Source organism: Euphorbia lathyris, chromosome 7 (genome assembly GCF_963576675.1).
Source record: "Euphorbia lathyris chromosome 7, ddEupLath1.1, whole genome shotgun sequence".
NCBI lineage: Eukaryota > Viridiplantae > Streptophyta > Magnoliopsida > Malpighiales > Euphorbiaceae > Euphorbia > Euphorbia lathyris.
Genome location: NC_088916.1, coordinates 7,366,835 through 7,384,792, shown reverse-complemented (window position 1 = coordinate 7,384,792; position 17,958 = coordinate 7,366,835). Strand labels below are relative to the sequence as shown.

Sequence of the window (17,958 nt, the reverse complement as noted above, 5' to 3'; positions counted from 1 at the left end):
TCCTATGCAAGGATGAAAAGAGTAAGTCAGTTGATAGTAAACTCTATCGAGGTATGATAGGTTCATTACTCTATCTCACTGCTAGTAGACCAGATATTCAATACTCAGTATGCTATTGTGCTAGATATCAAGCTGACCCCAGGGAATCTCATCTAACTGCTGTAAAAAGAATTTTTAGATACTTGCAAAGCTCAGTTGATGCAGGTCTATGGTATCCAACCTCAAATGACTTTACACTCATTGGATATACTGATGCTGACTACGGATGAGATAAGCTAGAACGAAAAAGCACTTTAGGAGGATGTCATTTCCTCGGAAGCTGTCTAGTATCTTGGTTTAGCAAGAAGCAATCATCCGTAGCTCTGTCTATAACTGAAGCTGAGTATGTAGCTGCTGGAAGCTGTGTTGCTCAAGTCCTATGGATAAAGCAACAGCTTGAGGATTACGGAGTCAAAACAAAGGCTATAGAAATCAAATGTGACAACAAAAGTGCCATTGATCTATAAAAAAATCCAGTCCAACACAGCAGGATGAAGCATGTTAGCATAAGGCATCACTTCATCAGAGATCATGTACTAAAAGATGAGATCAAGCTGACCTACGTACCAACAAATGATCAGCTTGCAGATATTTTCACAAAGCCCTTGGCACGAGAGCAATTCAACATACTAAGGGAAGCAATTGGTATGTCAAATCCACTCTAACTAAATCTGTATTGAATAATTATGAGTGGAACTTTAAATGATTGTACAAATGCCATGTTGAGTGAAATATTTGTTCCCTACTAAGCTTAAAATGAAAAAGCCACATTGTGTAGTAAGTAATGATACTAAGTAGGCTTAAAAATTCCATGCTGAGTAGATAAACAAGTCACTCCATGCTAAGTAAAAACATACGCTGAGTATGTAATCTATGCTGAGTTAATAGGAGATAAAAAAAATTGTCTTAACAAACGCTAGGCACTCAATATTGTTGACGATTCGAATTTCAGCAATAAAGTAAATCTACACGTGTAAATTCTGACACATTGGGAAGACGCACATTAATGGCAAAAACTCATGCGCCGAAAATATCATAATGAACAGAGTATCTGACGATTGAACATCCCTAGGAGAAAAACGGCAAGATAATAATTTAGGATCCTCATTAACTTATATAAAATAGTAGAACCCCCACTCGTCCTTCCTCATTCTTGCAATCCCTAAAACTCAAACTTCTTCCTTTCCAAAAATCTCAAAATCGTCAAAAATGTCTCCCAGCAAAAAGAAAACCCCAGAAGAGCAAAACACACCCACTGACCACGCTGGTCCTTCAATAGAAAAGGAGAGGATAATGCTGAAAGTTCACTCGAAGGTTAACAATATGGAGGTGTTAAAATGCCGGTGGTTCTCTCCGAGCTTCGTATCGACTGAAACACCATTCTGTGAATGGATTGCGAAAAACAACTGGACAGGTCTCTTTTCTCTTCCAGGAAAAGCCTACCCAAGGTTGGTACGAGAGTTCTACTCAAATTTACGAGTTGATGCAGACGACTCAGATTACTTGGAGACCACTGTGAAAGGTCAGAAAATCGTTATAACCCCTGCCTATCTAGCCACACTATTAGAGATACCGAACGAAGGAATCTAATTTCGAACAACAAAAGAGAAGATACCTAAAGCTACTTCTGAGAAGCTAAAGGGGTTCTGTAAACCCAAAGATCATAAAGGAGAAATACCCAGTACCTGTATGGGTAAAGATAAAAAGATGGTTCATTTCATGCTGACTAACTTTATCTTTCCCAAACTCAGCTCAGCCTCCTCCGCATCTAACTTCGAACAGTGCTTTATATGGCACATGTTGACTTCCACTCCATTCAATCTCCCTATGTTTCTAGTTGGAGCCCTTCAACGAAGCGGTAGGAAACTACGTTTGGGTTCACTTATTACGAAAATTATATAGGACAAGCAAATAGAGACTGTGAATGAGACAAGTTCGTTGGGAAATGAAATCACTGCTGTCCTCCTGAATGGACTATCGTATAATCAACCTTTGGAGGGGTATGAAGGAACTGGGGATGCTGAGGAGGATGAGGAAGAAGAGCAAGCAGAAATGGAATCTGAAGCTGAGCCTGCACAAGAAGTTGAAGATCATACCGAGTCACCTAAGTCAGTTCAACCTGAAAAAGGGAAGAAGAGGAAGGCTGTAGAAGTTAGCTCCAAGGATATCCACTCTGTTCCAAAGAAAATAAGGCTTTCATCAAGGCAGAAAGCCAAAGCTGACAAAGTTGATGAGCAAGTTGAAAAAAGAAAGAGGCCAGAAGTGCCTGAGGATGAGAACGAAGAGACTCCTGAAACCCCGCTAAAGAAAAGGAAAAGAGGTCACTCTTTAAAGATAGTGGAAGTCGTACCACTAACCTCTCCTCAAACTAAAGGTCATGAGATTGACCAAGAAAAGGAAGATGTGGAACAAGTTGAGCACCAAAAAGGTAATACTGAAGAGGAAGAATACCCTCATGATGATGCTGAGCAGACAAGGAAAGAAGGTAATGTTGAGCAACCTGTAGATGAAGGAACAGTTGCTGCTGAGTCAAGTGAAGGTCTTCAAATTGACCATTCTCCGCCAAAAACTGAGACCCGGCGAAGATTAAAGAAGAAAGCGCAAAAGCACCTTGATCTCATGAACGACTTTCCCCTTGACGAGCCAGAAACTGACTTGTCTACAATTCAGTTCAAGTATTTCTCAACTATCACTGAATCTCCACCAGAAGATCTAGCGAAAAAGCAAGCCACTGTTACTCAAGATGAGGAACATGCCAAGAACCCTACAAATCCAAGTCAAGCTGCACCATTTGAGCCAACTCATACCTCAACTCCACCTCCATCACAACAAGTTGACAACTCAGCTCAACAACTTCCTCAAAATCCAGGTCCTCAATCTGGCAAGGAACCAACACCTCCACCATCGGAAAATCCTGCACCAGCCTCTGAGTCCGATGCTGCTAAGTTTGCCTACTTGAATGCAACTGAGTCTGGCCGTAGGGTCATTGCTTCAGCTCAGTCTCTACTTCAAGACTTTCATTCTACTCAAGCTGAAGGTTGCCAATCCACTCAAGAGCCCTCTCACCTAACAGGTATCACTCAACTTCTACAAGAACTCCGGAGCCTGAAAGATTTGATCAGTATTATCACTGCAGTGCAAACTCAGCAACCAAACCAAGAGCAAATGGCCAAACTGACTGAATTAGTACTTACTATGGCCACTCATCTGAACTCTCTTGAAGGAAAAATTCAACAGCTATCTGAAGTCAATCCAGGGTACGTCACTTCCTCTGAGCTTCAACACTATTTTGTTAAGCTAGCAGCGGAACTGACCCCCTCCAGAGCAACTGCCCACACTGAGCCTGTAACATCTGCTGAGTTGCAAGATTGCTTCACCAAGCTATATGCTGAGCTAACTAAATCCAGTCCACCAAGCAATACAGAATCTGTCACCACCACCGAGCTCCAACAATGTTTCACTAAGATTCAAGCAGAGCTGACAAGTACCCGTGACCTTGTATCCTCTTCCTCTCAATGTACGATTGATCAACTGAGTGAGGCAGTGAGACTCTTGAACATTGATCGAGCCCAGATGGATGTTGATCCAGTATCCAACACAGAGCTCATGAGCTTCTCGCATGCTATCATGAAAGCCATGAGGATCAACAATGCACAGTGCATGTTCTATGACTCTGCTTTGCTAAAACTATTCCATCAATCCTACAGTCAGGTCACCAGCTCCATTTCCTGTCTGAGCAAGGCACATGAATGTCTCCTTGGCATGATAAGCATTTCTCTTAGGGTCCCCAGACACGTCCAGGACGATAGCGTTCCTGTAATTGACTGTTTGGGAGAAAGCACCAAAAGGCTTCAGCGCTATTCCAACTACCTCTCCTCTGCCGCCAGGAATAAAACCTTCCTTTATCAACCCGATGATGGCAAAACGGGGGAGACTAGTAAAAGAGGAACTCAGAGAGAAACTCAGCCTCTGACTTTAGGAACTGCGTCTGCCTCTGGGAGCAAAGGAAAAGGCATTGCTCATGTTGACCCCTCAGCTCAAAGAACGAAGAAGTGTATCTAGCCAGTTTGTGTCTAGAGTTTGTGTCTAGAAATTTGGCACCATATCAAACCATATCCTGTTATCTGCTGTTATCTGTGTGTTTTTGTTATCCACTGTTTAGAATACTATGCTTTGTTTGTTGTTTTTAAATCCAAATCAATATCAGTTTTCTCTTCCTATATCTGACTAATCAAGTTTGAACAAACAACTCAAAAAGACACTAAAACTAAACTAAGAGACAACATCTCTCCAAAATTAAGCCAGTATACTCAAAAGCAACAAATCTAATGAAATTAGATCTTGAAAGGCTTAGAATAAACTCAAGACAAAATAAATGCAACCCTTACGGGGGAGTCACGTCAAAAATTTCAATCATGGGGCAACTTAAAACTGAGTTCCGTAATTATGTATTTTGCCAACATCAAAATGGGGGAGTTTGTTGAAACACCTTTCCACAAGATTTTGATTTGACAAAATCATCCATGATTAAGAGGCGATTAAATTTAGATGCTTTGATTTAATTGTACTGATATGTTTGTTAAATCTTGAGTGCAAAAATATATAAAGTAAAAGACAGGACAAAAGTCAGCACAAACGAAGCTGAGTAGAAAAGAACTCAGCATGACAGAATAGAAACTGAGTGGAGTTAAAAGTTCAGAAACAAAACGAAGCTGACTAAAGCTGAAGACCTCTTCAGGAGCGGTTAAACAAAACGGAGCTGACCTTGAAGGAACTCAGCATGAACCAACGAAGCTGAGTATTCATCAGGACATCATGAAGGATCCGTTTTACTAAAAGACAAAGTCTGCCAATTTTCTGCACCAATAATTGGAACCTCGAAGATACCTAAGAAGACTGATTCTGAGAGTCATGGGACGTTGGATTATTGGAAACAGACAACTGGCACAAACAAACAAAACAGACACTAGAAGACAACCTGACGTCTGAAGAAAAACAGAAGCAGGGAATGGTGTGCAGTCTGAAGATTTCCAGAAAATGTTCCCCAAAAGAGTCGTTTTGGTAGCAACGGTCAAGACATTTTAAACGATCAAATCCACAAGATTTAGTCTATAAAAGGACAATCGAAGAACCTAAATAACAACAAGCACTGAAGCATCAAAAGAAAAATACAAGAGAGAAAGTTTCAAAAAGCACTCAAATACAAAAAGAATCTTACACCCACGTTTCTATTCTATGTGTAAATGCTAGATTGAGTTGTAATCATCTAAAGTGTTCTTTAGTTCACAAAGGAACAAGTCTGTGATCAATAGAAATATCAAAAGAGTAAAACTGAGTGCTTGGTTGTAAGCATTTCAGCAGTAGAGAAATCTAGGTGCTGGGTTGTAGAACTTAGTAGGAGTTGAGTAGACGAATAGAGGAAGGTACTCTTGCATATTCAACTGCCTTGTAATTGGTTTGTGCTCTACCGTTAAAGAGCTCAGTATTGGATTCAAAAAGCCCGGAGGACTCTGGGGACTGGACGTAGGTAGAGAGGCCGAACCAGGATAAGTGGTACTGAGTAATCTCTAAACTCTCTCTTATATTGTATGTGTTGTTTGCTAAATTTACTCAGCATATAAATTGCCTAAGCCGACCTTGAGTAAATAAGTGGTGCTGAGTTAGAAGCTGACCTCCAAGAGTGTCAATTCTCAACTCACAAGAAAACAACTTTAGTCAACATCTGACTAAAGCTGTCTTCAAACATTTCTCACCAAGCTGACTAAAAGCAGAGTTATTAAACTTTCAAAATTACTTCCAGTCAGCTTAATTAAAACGAGAAAAAGTTATATTAGTTCCTAACCCCCCCCCTTGGAACTAATTATCAGGGACCAACAATCAGTAGTTCGCAGGGGACTCTCTGATGTCTAAGTTAGTATCTTCGCACAGACAGATAAAGAAAATAGACAAACAAGAGTGTGTGTAATGTATTTGGGGCTCGATGAACCCTACCTTATATAGTCCTAATTACAGTATATAACTTCACTTACTATATTTTTTATTCATGAACCAATGTTATAATCAGAATAGAAAGTTACCCGTTACTTACCAGCACCGACTCTCAAGGAATCCTTATATAGACAGGACTCTCGAAACATACAACGTTCGACTACTCCCTTTAGTAACGGATCCGAATACAAGTCTTATAATGTTGAAGCTTAGACTATCCAGTCCAAACTCCATTCACATACTCAATGGATATCATATAAATGCCATCACTTGATCAATTAAGGTTGGCTTATGTGATTAAGGGCCTCAAGTTGCTTAAATTAAATTTTGAGTTCGAATATCGAACCAAAAAATCGTACTGACTTTAAAAAATATCATCACTTGATAGAAGTTAGTATATGTGTAAAAAATAAAAAAATAATATTAATTTTTTATATTATTTATCCGATTTCTTGGTTCAATATTCATCAGATACATTTTAGATAGATATTCTCTTAATTAAATTTTTATATATATACTAAAACTCAAATCCGAATAAAAGGTACTACATCCTTACATTATTGATATCTTCACTTGACGGTGACGGACGGACTTCACTGTCACATACTGTTGGACCAGTCTGGCTCATAACACGTGGGCCTCCTTGATTTGCATCGCACACAATAACTTGTCTTCGCTCACACGTAACAATAAATAACTACAATCTAGCAATGAACTTGCATATAAAATAGGGTTAAATACGGGTAAAGGTTCAGGAATTGGAGCAAAAAAGATTAACACTAATGTTTAGGGAGCAAAATAATTGGTAATCGATAATTGAATTGAAATTTTAATTTGGTTCAATTATTTTTATTTTTTGATTATGTTCGATTTTTATTTAGATTTAGTTTGATAATCGGTTATTGGTTCTATTATTTTAAAATAATACCGGTTTAATCGAAACCGAATCAATGTTTATATAAAAAAATTATAATCTTATTTTATATTCATTAAACCGAAGCGTATATATAGATATATTTGGTTTTAAAAATACCAAATTAATGTTTAAATTCAATCAAATTTGTAAGAAATATAATATTTTTCTTCATAAATTTTTACTATTAAACATTTAAATTAGAAATTATGTATTTCCGTTATCCGGTTGTTAACCGAATCAAACTGAATTTTTTCGGTTATATAATATTCGGTTCGATTTGGTTCCTAAAATATGGTATATTTCAGTTCGGTTAGTAACCGAACCGATCGAAGCTCATCCCTACTAACGTTTCAAGCGAAATGCAGATTTAGGGATAAGAGCCAAATTTAATCCTAACATTTCAAGTGAAATGTAGATTTAACCCTAATATAGGAAATGATGTAAATTTAATGCTAACATTTTTAAACAAGACCAATTTTAACATTGAGTTATCGAAAATTTGAAAATATTGGTTTGACTATTATTTAACTGTCACATAACATTCCAAACAAGTTTGTCGGTAAATTGAAGCAGTTTCATATATTTTTTGTTATTTTTTTTTTGTAACTATATTAAAAACACAGTAAACCTTTTAGACAATTTGATAAAAAAAAAGGGTAAATTTCAAAAAAAAAACCCTGTGGTTTCACTTTTTTGCCAAAAAAGGACTGTGGTTTTTTTCGTTTCAAATACAGGACTGTGGTTTATTCCGTTACACTATTTACGGATTTGGTGAAGATGCCGTTAATTTGCTGACGTGGCTGAAGGGCAATTATGGGTTTTTAAAAAAATTAGGGTAAATTTAAAAAAAAAAACCCTGTGGTTTCACTTTTTTTTGCAGAAAAAGGACTATGGTTTTTTTTCTTTTCAAATACAGGACTGTGATTTATTCTTTACACTATTTACGGATTTGGTAAAGATGTCGTTTATTTGCTAACGTGGCTGAAGAGTAAATATGGATTTTTAAAAAAATTGATCAATAAATTTTTTATAACTATTTTGGGTCTACAATATTTACCGATGAATTTTTTATGACTATTTTGTGGCTACAATATTGACTATAAAATCTCACATGAGCGCAATCTCACATGGTTGTTCAAAGCCTTTTATAGTCAATTTTTTTAAAAAACTCATATTTGCCCTTCAGCCACGTCTGCAAATAAACGACATCTTCACCAAATCCGTAAATAGTGTAATGGAATAAATCACAGTCCTGTATTTGAAAAGAAAAAAAAACCACAATCCTTTTTCTGCAAAAAAGTGAAACCACAGGGTTGTTTTTAAAAAAATTTATCCCAATTTTTTTAAAAACCCATAATTGCCCTTCAACCACGTCAGCAAATTAACGGCATCTTCACCAAATCCGTAAATAGTGTAACGGAATAAACCACAGTCCTGTATTTGAAACGAAAAAAACCACAATCCTTTTTTGGCAAAAAAGTGAAACCACAGGGTTTTTTTTTGAAATTTACCCTAAAAAAAATTATGATTACATTATATGTAGCAAATTTAGTTTTTAGAATTTTAACAGAATTTTTATAATTTTGTTAATAATACACTAAATACCTTAGAAATAATTGATATTTGGAAGGTCTGAAGTGACAGTTAAATACCAGTCAAATCAATTTTTTCCAATTTTTTATAATGTATGGTTAAAATTGGTCTTGCTTGGAAACGTTAGAGTTAAATTTGCATCATTTCATACGTATACAATTCCCTTAAAACGTTAGAGTTAAATTCATTCTTTATCTCTTGTTTCAAAATGGTTACTCAATTGCTATTTATCTCAATAAAATTATTAAACTTTGAATTTTGTCTGAATAAAAACATTATGACAACTTCAAGAGCAAAAAGATATCAAAAATAAGATGTGGCCTTCATGTCAACATTAGTCAACTTTCACCACCGACTGAAACGACACATGACTGACACCTAGCTGACCGAAACAACACATGGCTACCACCTAGCTTTCAGCTAACATGTGTTGCTTGAGTCAACTAGGTGATAGCCACACTGTCGTTTTAGTCATTGCTGAAAGTTGAATAGTGCTGATGTGGAAGGTATGATATTTTTCAGGGTTTTCTCTTAAAGTCATGGAGTGACTAATTGACATAGAATTCAGAATTTATTTATTTGATCGAGATGAATTAAAGTTGAGTGACCATTTTGAGATAACTATAAAATTAAAGACCAACTATATTTATTATCACATTACCATAATTATACCTATAATTATGGTAATGTGATAATTGAAAATCAATCAAATAATAATTCCAGATAATTACATATCTAACATTTAACCCATATAAAATAGAAAGAAAAATGTAAATAGACTCAAGCTACTGTAAATTAAAAAAAAAATAGATAAGGTGCAAAAAAAAACTGTTAACATTGACAGCCAAGAGCAACGTTGGCAACTAACATCAATTTTATCCATAAGATTGGTAAGTCGGACCAATTTGGAATATCATTATAAAACACATATATTTTATTCTTTTTCTGTAATAATATTGTCTATTAGTTGGTTCTAAAAAAATTCACATTTTTTTATAATTTAATAATAAAATTGGAGATTAATAATTTCAAATTTGACGAAATATTTGAATTTATTTTATCCAACTCATACAAAATACGTTATAATTTTTTAATTAAAAAAATTCACGTCTATTTATTTGGTTCTGATCTGTTACTAATGAATGATAAAATGAAGACACGTGAAGTGTAAATGACACGGTTCATGACTGAGAAGGCAGTTTGCTGAATTATTTCTTAAATCGATTCAATTTGTCAACTTTAGGAATAAAATTGCTCTTTCTTACCAACGTTAGAGGTAAAATTGCATGATTTTAAACATTAGAGATAAAATTGCTCATAGTTGTTAACGTTAGAGATTTTTTTTCTCCCTTATTTTTGTTTCCATTTAAAAAACAATTTTTTTAATATAAAGATTTGTAGTCTACTATTGGAGAGTATTTCTATAATATTCTTGGAATGTATTACTTATAAATAAGTGATGATCGCCCAGGTTAGTTTGAGTGGTTAAATGTAAATCTTTTAAATTAGATATTGAGTTCGAATCCTATCGTAGATAGAAATCTTTAATTAAGAGATGACACCTAAAAGATGCTTGACGAACCTCAAATTGAAAAATCGGAAAAATTATAAAAAACTGATGACCCGCGCAGCCCGCAATGACGCCAATTGATGGTCACTGATATTTTCAGGGAAGATTCAAATATGAAATCCAAATATTCTCTTTTCAAGTTTTTTACATGCCTGGAGTGTCGAAAGGTACTCCATCTCGGAAATCAGAGTTTTTTTAGGTAAAATTAACGAGATCATGCTTATAAAATTTTAAATTATCTTTAGCGAAAAGCAGTCCAAACTGCTGTGACGAAAAGACATTTATAAAAAATATAAATACTAGATTTTAGTTATCTTTTGTATAAACAACACAATTGATAATATTAACATATCGACAAATTAAATTATCAGTTGTAAATGTTATATTTTTACAAATTCTCCAAATTAAATTACGCATCTTTCGTGGAATTTTGAAATGCCAAAAGTGCTTCCAATGTGGTATTAAAAGATGGCGTTTAGTAATTTGTGTTTGAGGTAGTTTGAAGTTCGATTCTCTACTCCGTTAAAATTTAGCCGTCATTAACAGATAATGATATAATTGGAACCTTGATTTATTAATGAGTAATTTGGGGTTTTATATACAGTTACATAAGAGTCATCAAAGGCCTACAAATAACTAATAGATAAATACAAATCAATTAGAATTAATTACATAAGATTATTTACATAACTAACACACCCCCGTAGTCGAAGCGGGAGGAGGACGAACGTTGAGACTAGATCTGAAGTCGTCAAACAGAATTTGAGGGAGGCCTTTGGTAAAAATATCTGCAATTTGGTGTCGAGAAAGAACGTGGAGGACTCGCACTTCACCTTTAGCAACCTTTTTGCGCACGAAATGAATGTCCATCTCGATATGTTTAGTTCGTTGATGTTGAACAGGATTACCAGAAAGATAAACGGCACTGACATTATCACAATAAACCAGAGTGGACTTTCGTATGGGATAGTGAAGCTCAAGAAGCAGGTTCCGGATCCAGCAAGTTTCAGAAACAACATTTGCTACACCTCTATACTCAGCTTCAGCACTAGAGCGAGAAAGAGTCGGTTGAAGTTTAGCTGACCAAGAAAGAAGATTGTCTCCAAGGAACACACAATACCCGGAGGTGGAGCGCCGAGTGTCAGGACAACCACCCCAATCAGCATCCGTATAAGAAACTAAGGAATCAAGTGAGGAAGCTGTAAGGGTAAGACCGAAATCAAGAGTGCCCTTAACATATCGAAGAATCCGTTTGATAGCTGCCATATGTGAGGTCCGGGGGTCATGCATGAACAAACAGACTTGCTGAACAGCATAAGATATATATGGCCGAGTAAGAGTTAAATACTGTAAAGCACCTGCAAGACTGCGATATTCAGACGGATCATGATAAGGAGACCCAGAAGAAAGACTAAGCTTTTGCTTCGTGTCAACCGGTGTAGCACAAGAATTGGAAGAAGATAGACCCGCTTTCCCAATGATCTCGGAAGCATATTTCTTCTGAGACAAAAAGAGAGATCCTGTTGTGCGAGTAACTGAAATGCCCAAGAAATAGTTCAGAGGACCCAAGTCCTTCATTGCAAATTCAGAATGTAATTGTTGAATGATAGACTTTCGGAGAGCAGAAGAAGATGCAGTCAGCACAATATCATCAACATACAATAGTAAATAAGCAATCTTGGTCCCTCGACGAAACACAAACAAAGAGTGATCAGATAGACTATGCGAAAAACCCAAGGTAGAAAGAAATGAGGCAAACCGTTGATACCAAGCTCGTGGAGCCTGTTTCAAGCCGTAGAGAGACTTTTTGAGCAAGCACACATAATCTGGATGATCCGGATCACGAAAACCTATGGGTTGATGCATGTACACTGTTTCATTCAAATCTCCATGGAGAAAAGCATTCTTTACATCAAGTTGATGTAAACCCCAATTTTTGGATAAGGCAATGCTCAGGACTGCACGAATAGTAGCAGGCTTAACCACTGGACTAAATGTTTCTCCACAATCCACACCAACAAGTTGATTTGCACCGTTGCCAACCAAACGGGCTTTGTACCGCTCAAATGATCCATCTGCATGAAATTTGTGCCTGAAAATCCACCAACTACGAAGAATGTTAGCATTAGGAGGACGGGGTACAAGGACCCACGTCTTATTTTCAATAAGAGCCCTATATTCATCATCCATAGCCTTTTTCCAATTGGTGTCACGTAGCGCAAGGGAAGGATTTAAGGGTAGTGGAGAGATGGTAGTAGCGTGAAGGTTTAATCTGTGTTGGGGGCGGAAAATACCATCGCGGGCTCGGGTGATCATAGGATGGGTGGTAGGAGGCTGTGGATTTTGTGGGCTTGGTGTATTGTGGGCTGAGTTGATTTGTTGGATTTATTTGGGCGGCAGAATAAGGAATAGAAGGAGGAGAGTGGGCCATGTTGCCGGGCCCAGTAGAAGATGAAGGAGAGGACAGTGTAGATGGTGCGGAGGAGATAGATGGGCCTGGTTGATTTTGGGCCTGATGTGGGGACGGGCCTATTGGTGATTGGGCTGCAGGGGAAGGAGGTTGTGGTAAAGGAGAAAATGGGGCAGTAGGTGGATTAATTTGTGAATTAATTTGGGAATGAATTTGTGGAATGTCAGGATGGATAGATATAGGATTGGAAGGGGCAGAAGGTGATATAGAAGGCTGATGTGCAAATGGAAATTTCGTTTCATCGAATATAACATGTCGTGAAATAAGAACCTTTCGCGTAGAGATGTCATAGCACTTGTAACCACGATGATGAGGTGGATGTCCTAAGAACACACATGGAGTGGACCTTGCTTGAAGTTTGTTGCGTGAGGGGGAAGGAATGAGAGGAAAACACAAACAACCGAAAATGCGAAGTTGAGTATAACTAGGACCACGGTTAAAGAGAATTTTAGTAGGAGAGACATAGCCTAGTGTTTTATGAGGTAAAATGTTAAGAAGATAAGTTGCATGACCTAGAGCATGAGGCCAAAAGGAAGAAGGGATAGAAGCATGGGTAAGAAGTGTTCTAACAATATTATTTATGGTGCGAATAGTACGTTCGGATTTTCCATTTTGAGAAGAAGTATGTGGACAAGAAAAGCGAAATGCCATGCCATTTGTTTTGCAAAAATCATGAAATTGTGCATTGTTAAATTCACCACCATTATCACATTGAAAAGTTTTTATTTCCCGTTCAAATTGAGTTTTAACATAGGTGCGAAAAGAGATAAAGGTAGAGTAAACTTGAGATTTATGAGCTAGAGCGAAGGTCCACAAAAAATTAGTGTAGTCATCAAGAAACAATACATAATAACGAAAACCACCAGAACTCAAAACAGGAAATGTCCAAATATCACTATGCACAATATCAAATGGCATGCTAGAATAATTTTCAGAATCATGGAAAGGCAATTTAATTTGCTTACCAAGAACACACGAAGAACAAACGGAAATATCCTGAACTTTATTGCACGAAATTAAATTATTCTTACGAATAGTACTAAAAACATTTGATCCTGGATGGCCTAAACGATTATGCCAAACAGAAGGAGATAAAGCAGTAAATGAATAAGATAAAGCAGAATGAGAATCCGAAGGGTTGAAGGTAACTGGATACAGGTCACCGATGCTATTACATCTCATAATAATCGTCCCCGTACGCAGATCCTTCATAGAGAAACCAAAAGGATCAAATTCCATAGACACACTATTTTCAGTCGTAAATTTTCGCACAGATATTAGATTTTTAATTAATTTGGGAGCATGCAAAACATTGTTCAGGGTTAATGATTTATGTGTACTAGGCAAGGTTTCACTACCGACACCAATTACAAGAATGCAAGCACCATTTCCGACAATAATATTAGAGCTTTTATTTAAATAAGAAGTGAGTGTACCTCCGTTCGCCGTCATATGCGATGTAGCTCCACTATCCATAATGTACGAAAATGCCGGTGGAACAATTGACATCGTATGCATCGTTGCCTCTATATTCGTCGGTGTGCAGTCCTGGGCCAGATGGGCCTGTTGAGTTGGTCATGGTCCAAGAATGCTGGGCTGACTTGTGGGAGCCTGTACACGGGCCTGACCATGTGATTGCGGCCCAGAAGGAAAGCGGGCCTGGCTGTAGTTCGGCCCAGTGGGAAAAGGGCAAGGTGGGTAGGCCCACGGTGTGTTGTTGGCCCATGGAGGAGAAGGAACCCACTGTTGAAAAAGAGGAGCCCGAGACGACCAGCGTCCACCATGATTTCCTCGGCCGTTTCATCCCCGACGGCCACCGTTACGACCTCCTCGGTGATAATGATTGCTCCGATGAAAATTGGCTTGTGAATTCGGTGTGGAAGGAGGAAAAGAAACCAGCTGGTTGACGGTGGAAACTGTCAAGGAGGCAGATTCAGTCGGTGGCAAGATTTTCCGGGAACGGGCGGTTTCTTCAAGCACAAGCATGGATCTAGCTTTATAAAATTACGGTAACGTATCACCATGGCGAATCTGAGTACCAACATGCTCATACGCATCCGTTAGGCCAGAGATAAGTTGAAGAACAAGGCGATCATTAGTTACCGGAGATCCGACATTCGTAAGTTGATCGGAGAGCGACTTTAGATGCTGACAATAGGAAGACGCGTCCGAAAAACTTTCCATCTTAACATTCGAGAATTCCTGCTGTAAGTATAAAGCTCGAGAGTTTTTGTTATCGGAGAAGATGTTTTCCAAACGCTCCCAAGCTTTAGCGGCGGTTAAATCCGGTGCGATAATCGTGTTAACCAAATCAAGGGAAATAGAGCCATAAATCCACTGTAAAACGACGGCGTCAACCCGAGACCAGAGGCTTGGATCCTTAGTTTTCAGATTCGAGGAGGAGTATTCCGAGGGGTTTGCGGTTGTTGGAATAATAAAGTCGAGAACGAGGTACGCTTTTGCGTGATTTTTGAACAACTCGGCCCAAGTAGTGTATTGACCGGTTTGGATTGTTAAAGGTTCTTTGATAAACAATGAGATATTTGTAATTAAGAGAGCAGGGTGAGTAGGAATAGGTGTGGAGGCCGAAGCTGCCGTCATGGTGCCGGAAAATAAAAATAAAAACAGAAGCAGTATGGAGAAGCAAGGGATCGGCAGAATTAGGGTTTAGAGAGGAGGGAGGCTGCTGATACCATGATATAATTGGAACCTTGATTTATTAATGAGTAATTTGGGGTTTTATATACAGTTACATAAGAGTCATCAAAGGCCTACAAATAACTAATAGATAAATACAAATCAATTAGAATTAATTACATAAGATTATTTACATAACTAACAGATTCCCTTGTTCGCCCCTCCCCGGATAAAGAGATCCTGCTAGTTGGTTGGAGTAAGCCTAGAGAAGGGTTTGCTAAGTTGAATACTGATGGCTCCTGCCTTAGCAATGGCAGAATTGCTGCTGGAGGAGTTCTTCGGGATGCTGGTGGCAATTGGATGGCGGGGTTTACCCATAACTTGGGGACGGGCTCCTCCTTTTCTGCGGAGCTCTGGGGTATCTTGTCAGGTATTAAACTCGCCATTCGCATGGGTGTTAAAAAGCTTTCGGTGGAATCTGATAATCTGGAGGCTATTAACAGGATTTCAGATAGCCAGGCTGTTTGTCTGAAGAGCCAGAATCTCATCAAAGCTATTTTGAGGCTTCGTCCTGCCTTTGAGTATCTTAATTTCTCCCATATTTTTAGGGAGCAAAACCGCGTGGCGGATCGCTTAGCAGCTGCTGGGCATGAGAGAATGTTAGGTGTTTCTACCCTCTCTGTTCCTCCTTCTTTTCTTTTGCCTTCTCTCCTAGAGGATAGGATTGGGGTCAGCCTTCCTAGACTGATCCCGGTGTAGGTTTTTTGTTGGTTTTGTTTTTTTTCCTTTCCTTTCTTACCAAAAAAAAAATTTACATAACTAACAGATAATCTGTAAATTCTACTGTAAATTTTTATTGAAGTCTATAGTTTATTCTGATCTTGAGAGTGAGTAGACCTCCCCTTACCTAAACATTTATTACAAAAAAAAAAAAAAAAAGGGGGGTTTAGTAACTTGTGTTTTATACAATAGATTTTGAGAAAGGAGCCACTTAAAAAGATGAGTTCGACCAATTAATCAAAATTAATTAATTAATAATAATAATAATAAACAACGACGGCAGTCAGTAATACAAATAGAAGGAAACGGCACCGTATACACTAAGGTACAAAATCATACCCAATTATAGATTAATTAAAGTTCACCCTTAGGGTATTTCTGTCATTTCACATCAAACATATAGTATTTTATTCTGTTAACTGTTACAAAACTATGTGTACAGCTGTTCTATATAAACACACAAACTCAACCCTTTCTTCAAAACCTTACCAAAAGCCAAAAAAGAAAAAGGCAAAAAATGGGTAATACCTTAAGGTGCTGTTTGGCATGTGTGATTCCATGTGGAGCTCTAGACTTAATCCGAATAGTTCATCTGAACGGATTCGTAGAAGAAATCACACATCCAATCACCGCCGGAGAGATTCTCAAAGCAAATCCAAATCACATTCTCAGCAAGCCTTGCTCTCAAGGTGTTTCCCGGAAAATCCTCATCCTCTCGCCGGAATCTGAGCTTAAAAGAGGTAGTATATATTTCCTTATCCCGTCCGCTTCACTGCCGGAGAAGAAGAAGAAGAAAAAGATCAGCGGCAACGGCAGCGGTAGAGACCACAAAAAATCATCAACGAAAAGTAAGAAATCCAGCTCTGTTATTGATGATGATCAATTAGTATCAGATTGCGATGATCTAAAAGTTAAAGTTGCGGCGACGAAAAAATCGTCTCGCCGTGAACACCATCATCGGAGGTCAGGTAGTCGTATCGGTGTATGGCGGCCTCAATTGCAAAGTATTACTGAGGATTGATGTTTCTTTTTTTTTCCGGTGCCGGAGATTTTACATTTCAGTTATTAGTTTTGTGGATATTTTTTTTTTTGCCTCAGTTGTTTCGGTCTGCGGTTAATAGTAGCAGACTATGAATTTCACTGCTTCGTTCTTCTCATCAGATCTTCCTTTTTTTTACTTGTTCTAAGCAAGAAATTTTATAGGACAGTAAGAGAAAATTAATTAATTAATGATGTTAGATTTAATTTGTTCTGAAATGGGAACTATATTGTATTTTAATCTCATCATGAAAGTTGTAAGTAAATATATTTTGTTTTCTCTACTTCCTATATATTTCAATTTGAATACCACTTTTTTTTAATTATTATTGTTAATTGTTTGATATTTGTTGTTACTGATCCCGACCTTTTCAATAGTGACGGTTCGATGATTCACTAAAAGTAACAGATGAAAGATTATGGGGGAGGTTCTATATTTTATGAGTGCTTAATTAATTTTTTTTTAGTGTTTTTATTCTTAAAAAAATGTTAAATATCGAAATAGCTTTGAGAGAAAAGCTAATTTAGCCTCAATGTATTTAGCAATTCACTTGTTTTAATATCAATGATTGTAAAATGGTGTAATTATAATGAAAATTAGATTAAATTGATATCATTTCACAAATATTGAGACATCAAATTTCGTTACCTAATGCTATAATTGCATAATTTCACACACGTTAATTTAGCATCAAAATAACACTATTTTAATCTTAACATTTGTAAAACTGTGCTATTATAGTTATGTTGTGTAATGAAATTTGGGACTGAATTGGTAACATTTCACAAGGCATCATGTATAATTTCTTGAATGTTATGGCTAAAATAATATTATTTTGTAAGTTAGAAAAGACCTTGAAACTATTTTTATACCTTATCTTTAAAAAAAATAAAGTTACGATGATGCACTGATCAATAGAGTTTTTG

At 37.2% G+C, this 17,958-nt stretch overlaps 1 protein-coding gene across 1 annotated transcript; it reads left to right on the top strand.

Annotated features, from left to right (window-relative positions):
* Positions 1-16,456: 16,456 nt before the first annotated feature.
* Positions 16,457-17,315, top strand: LOC136200566 (uncharacterized). The gene has a single exon (XM_065990939.1). It carries the CDS (start codon positions 16,511-16,513, stop codon positions 17,012-17,014), a length of 504 nt encoding a protein of 167 aa, XP_065847011.1. The 5' UTR covers positions 16,457-16,510; the 3' UTR covers positions 17,015-17,315.
* Positions 17,316-17,958: the final 643 nt, after the last annotated feature.

What these genes read in the sequence shown, in the direction of transcription:
- LOC136200566 (XM_065990939.1), top strand. Translation starts at nt 16,511, where the DNA reads ATGGGTAATACCTTAAGGTGCTGTTTGGCATGTGTGATTCCATGTGGA.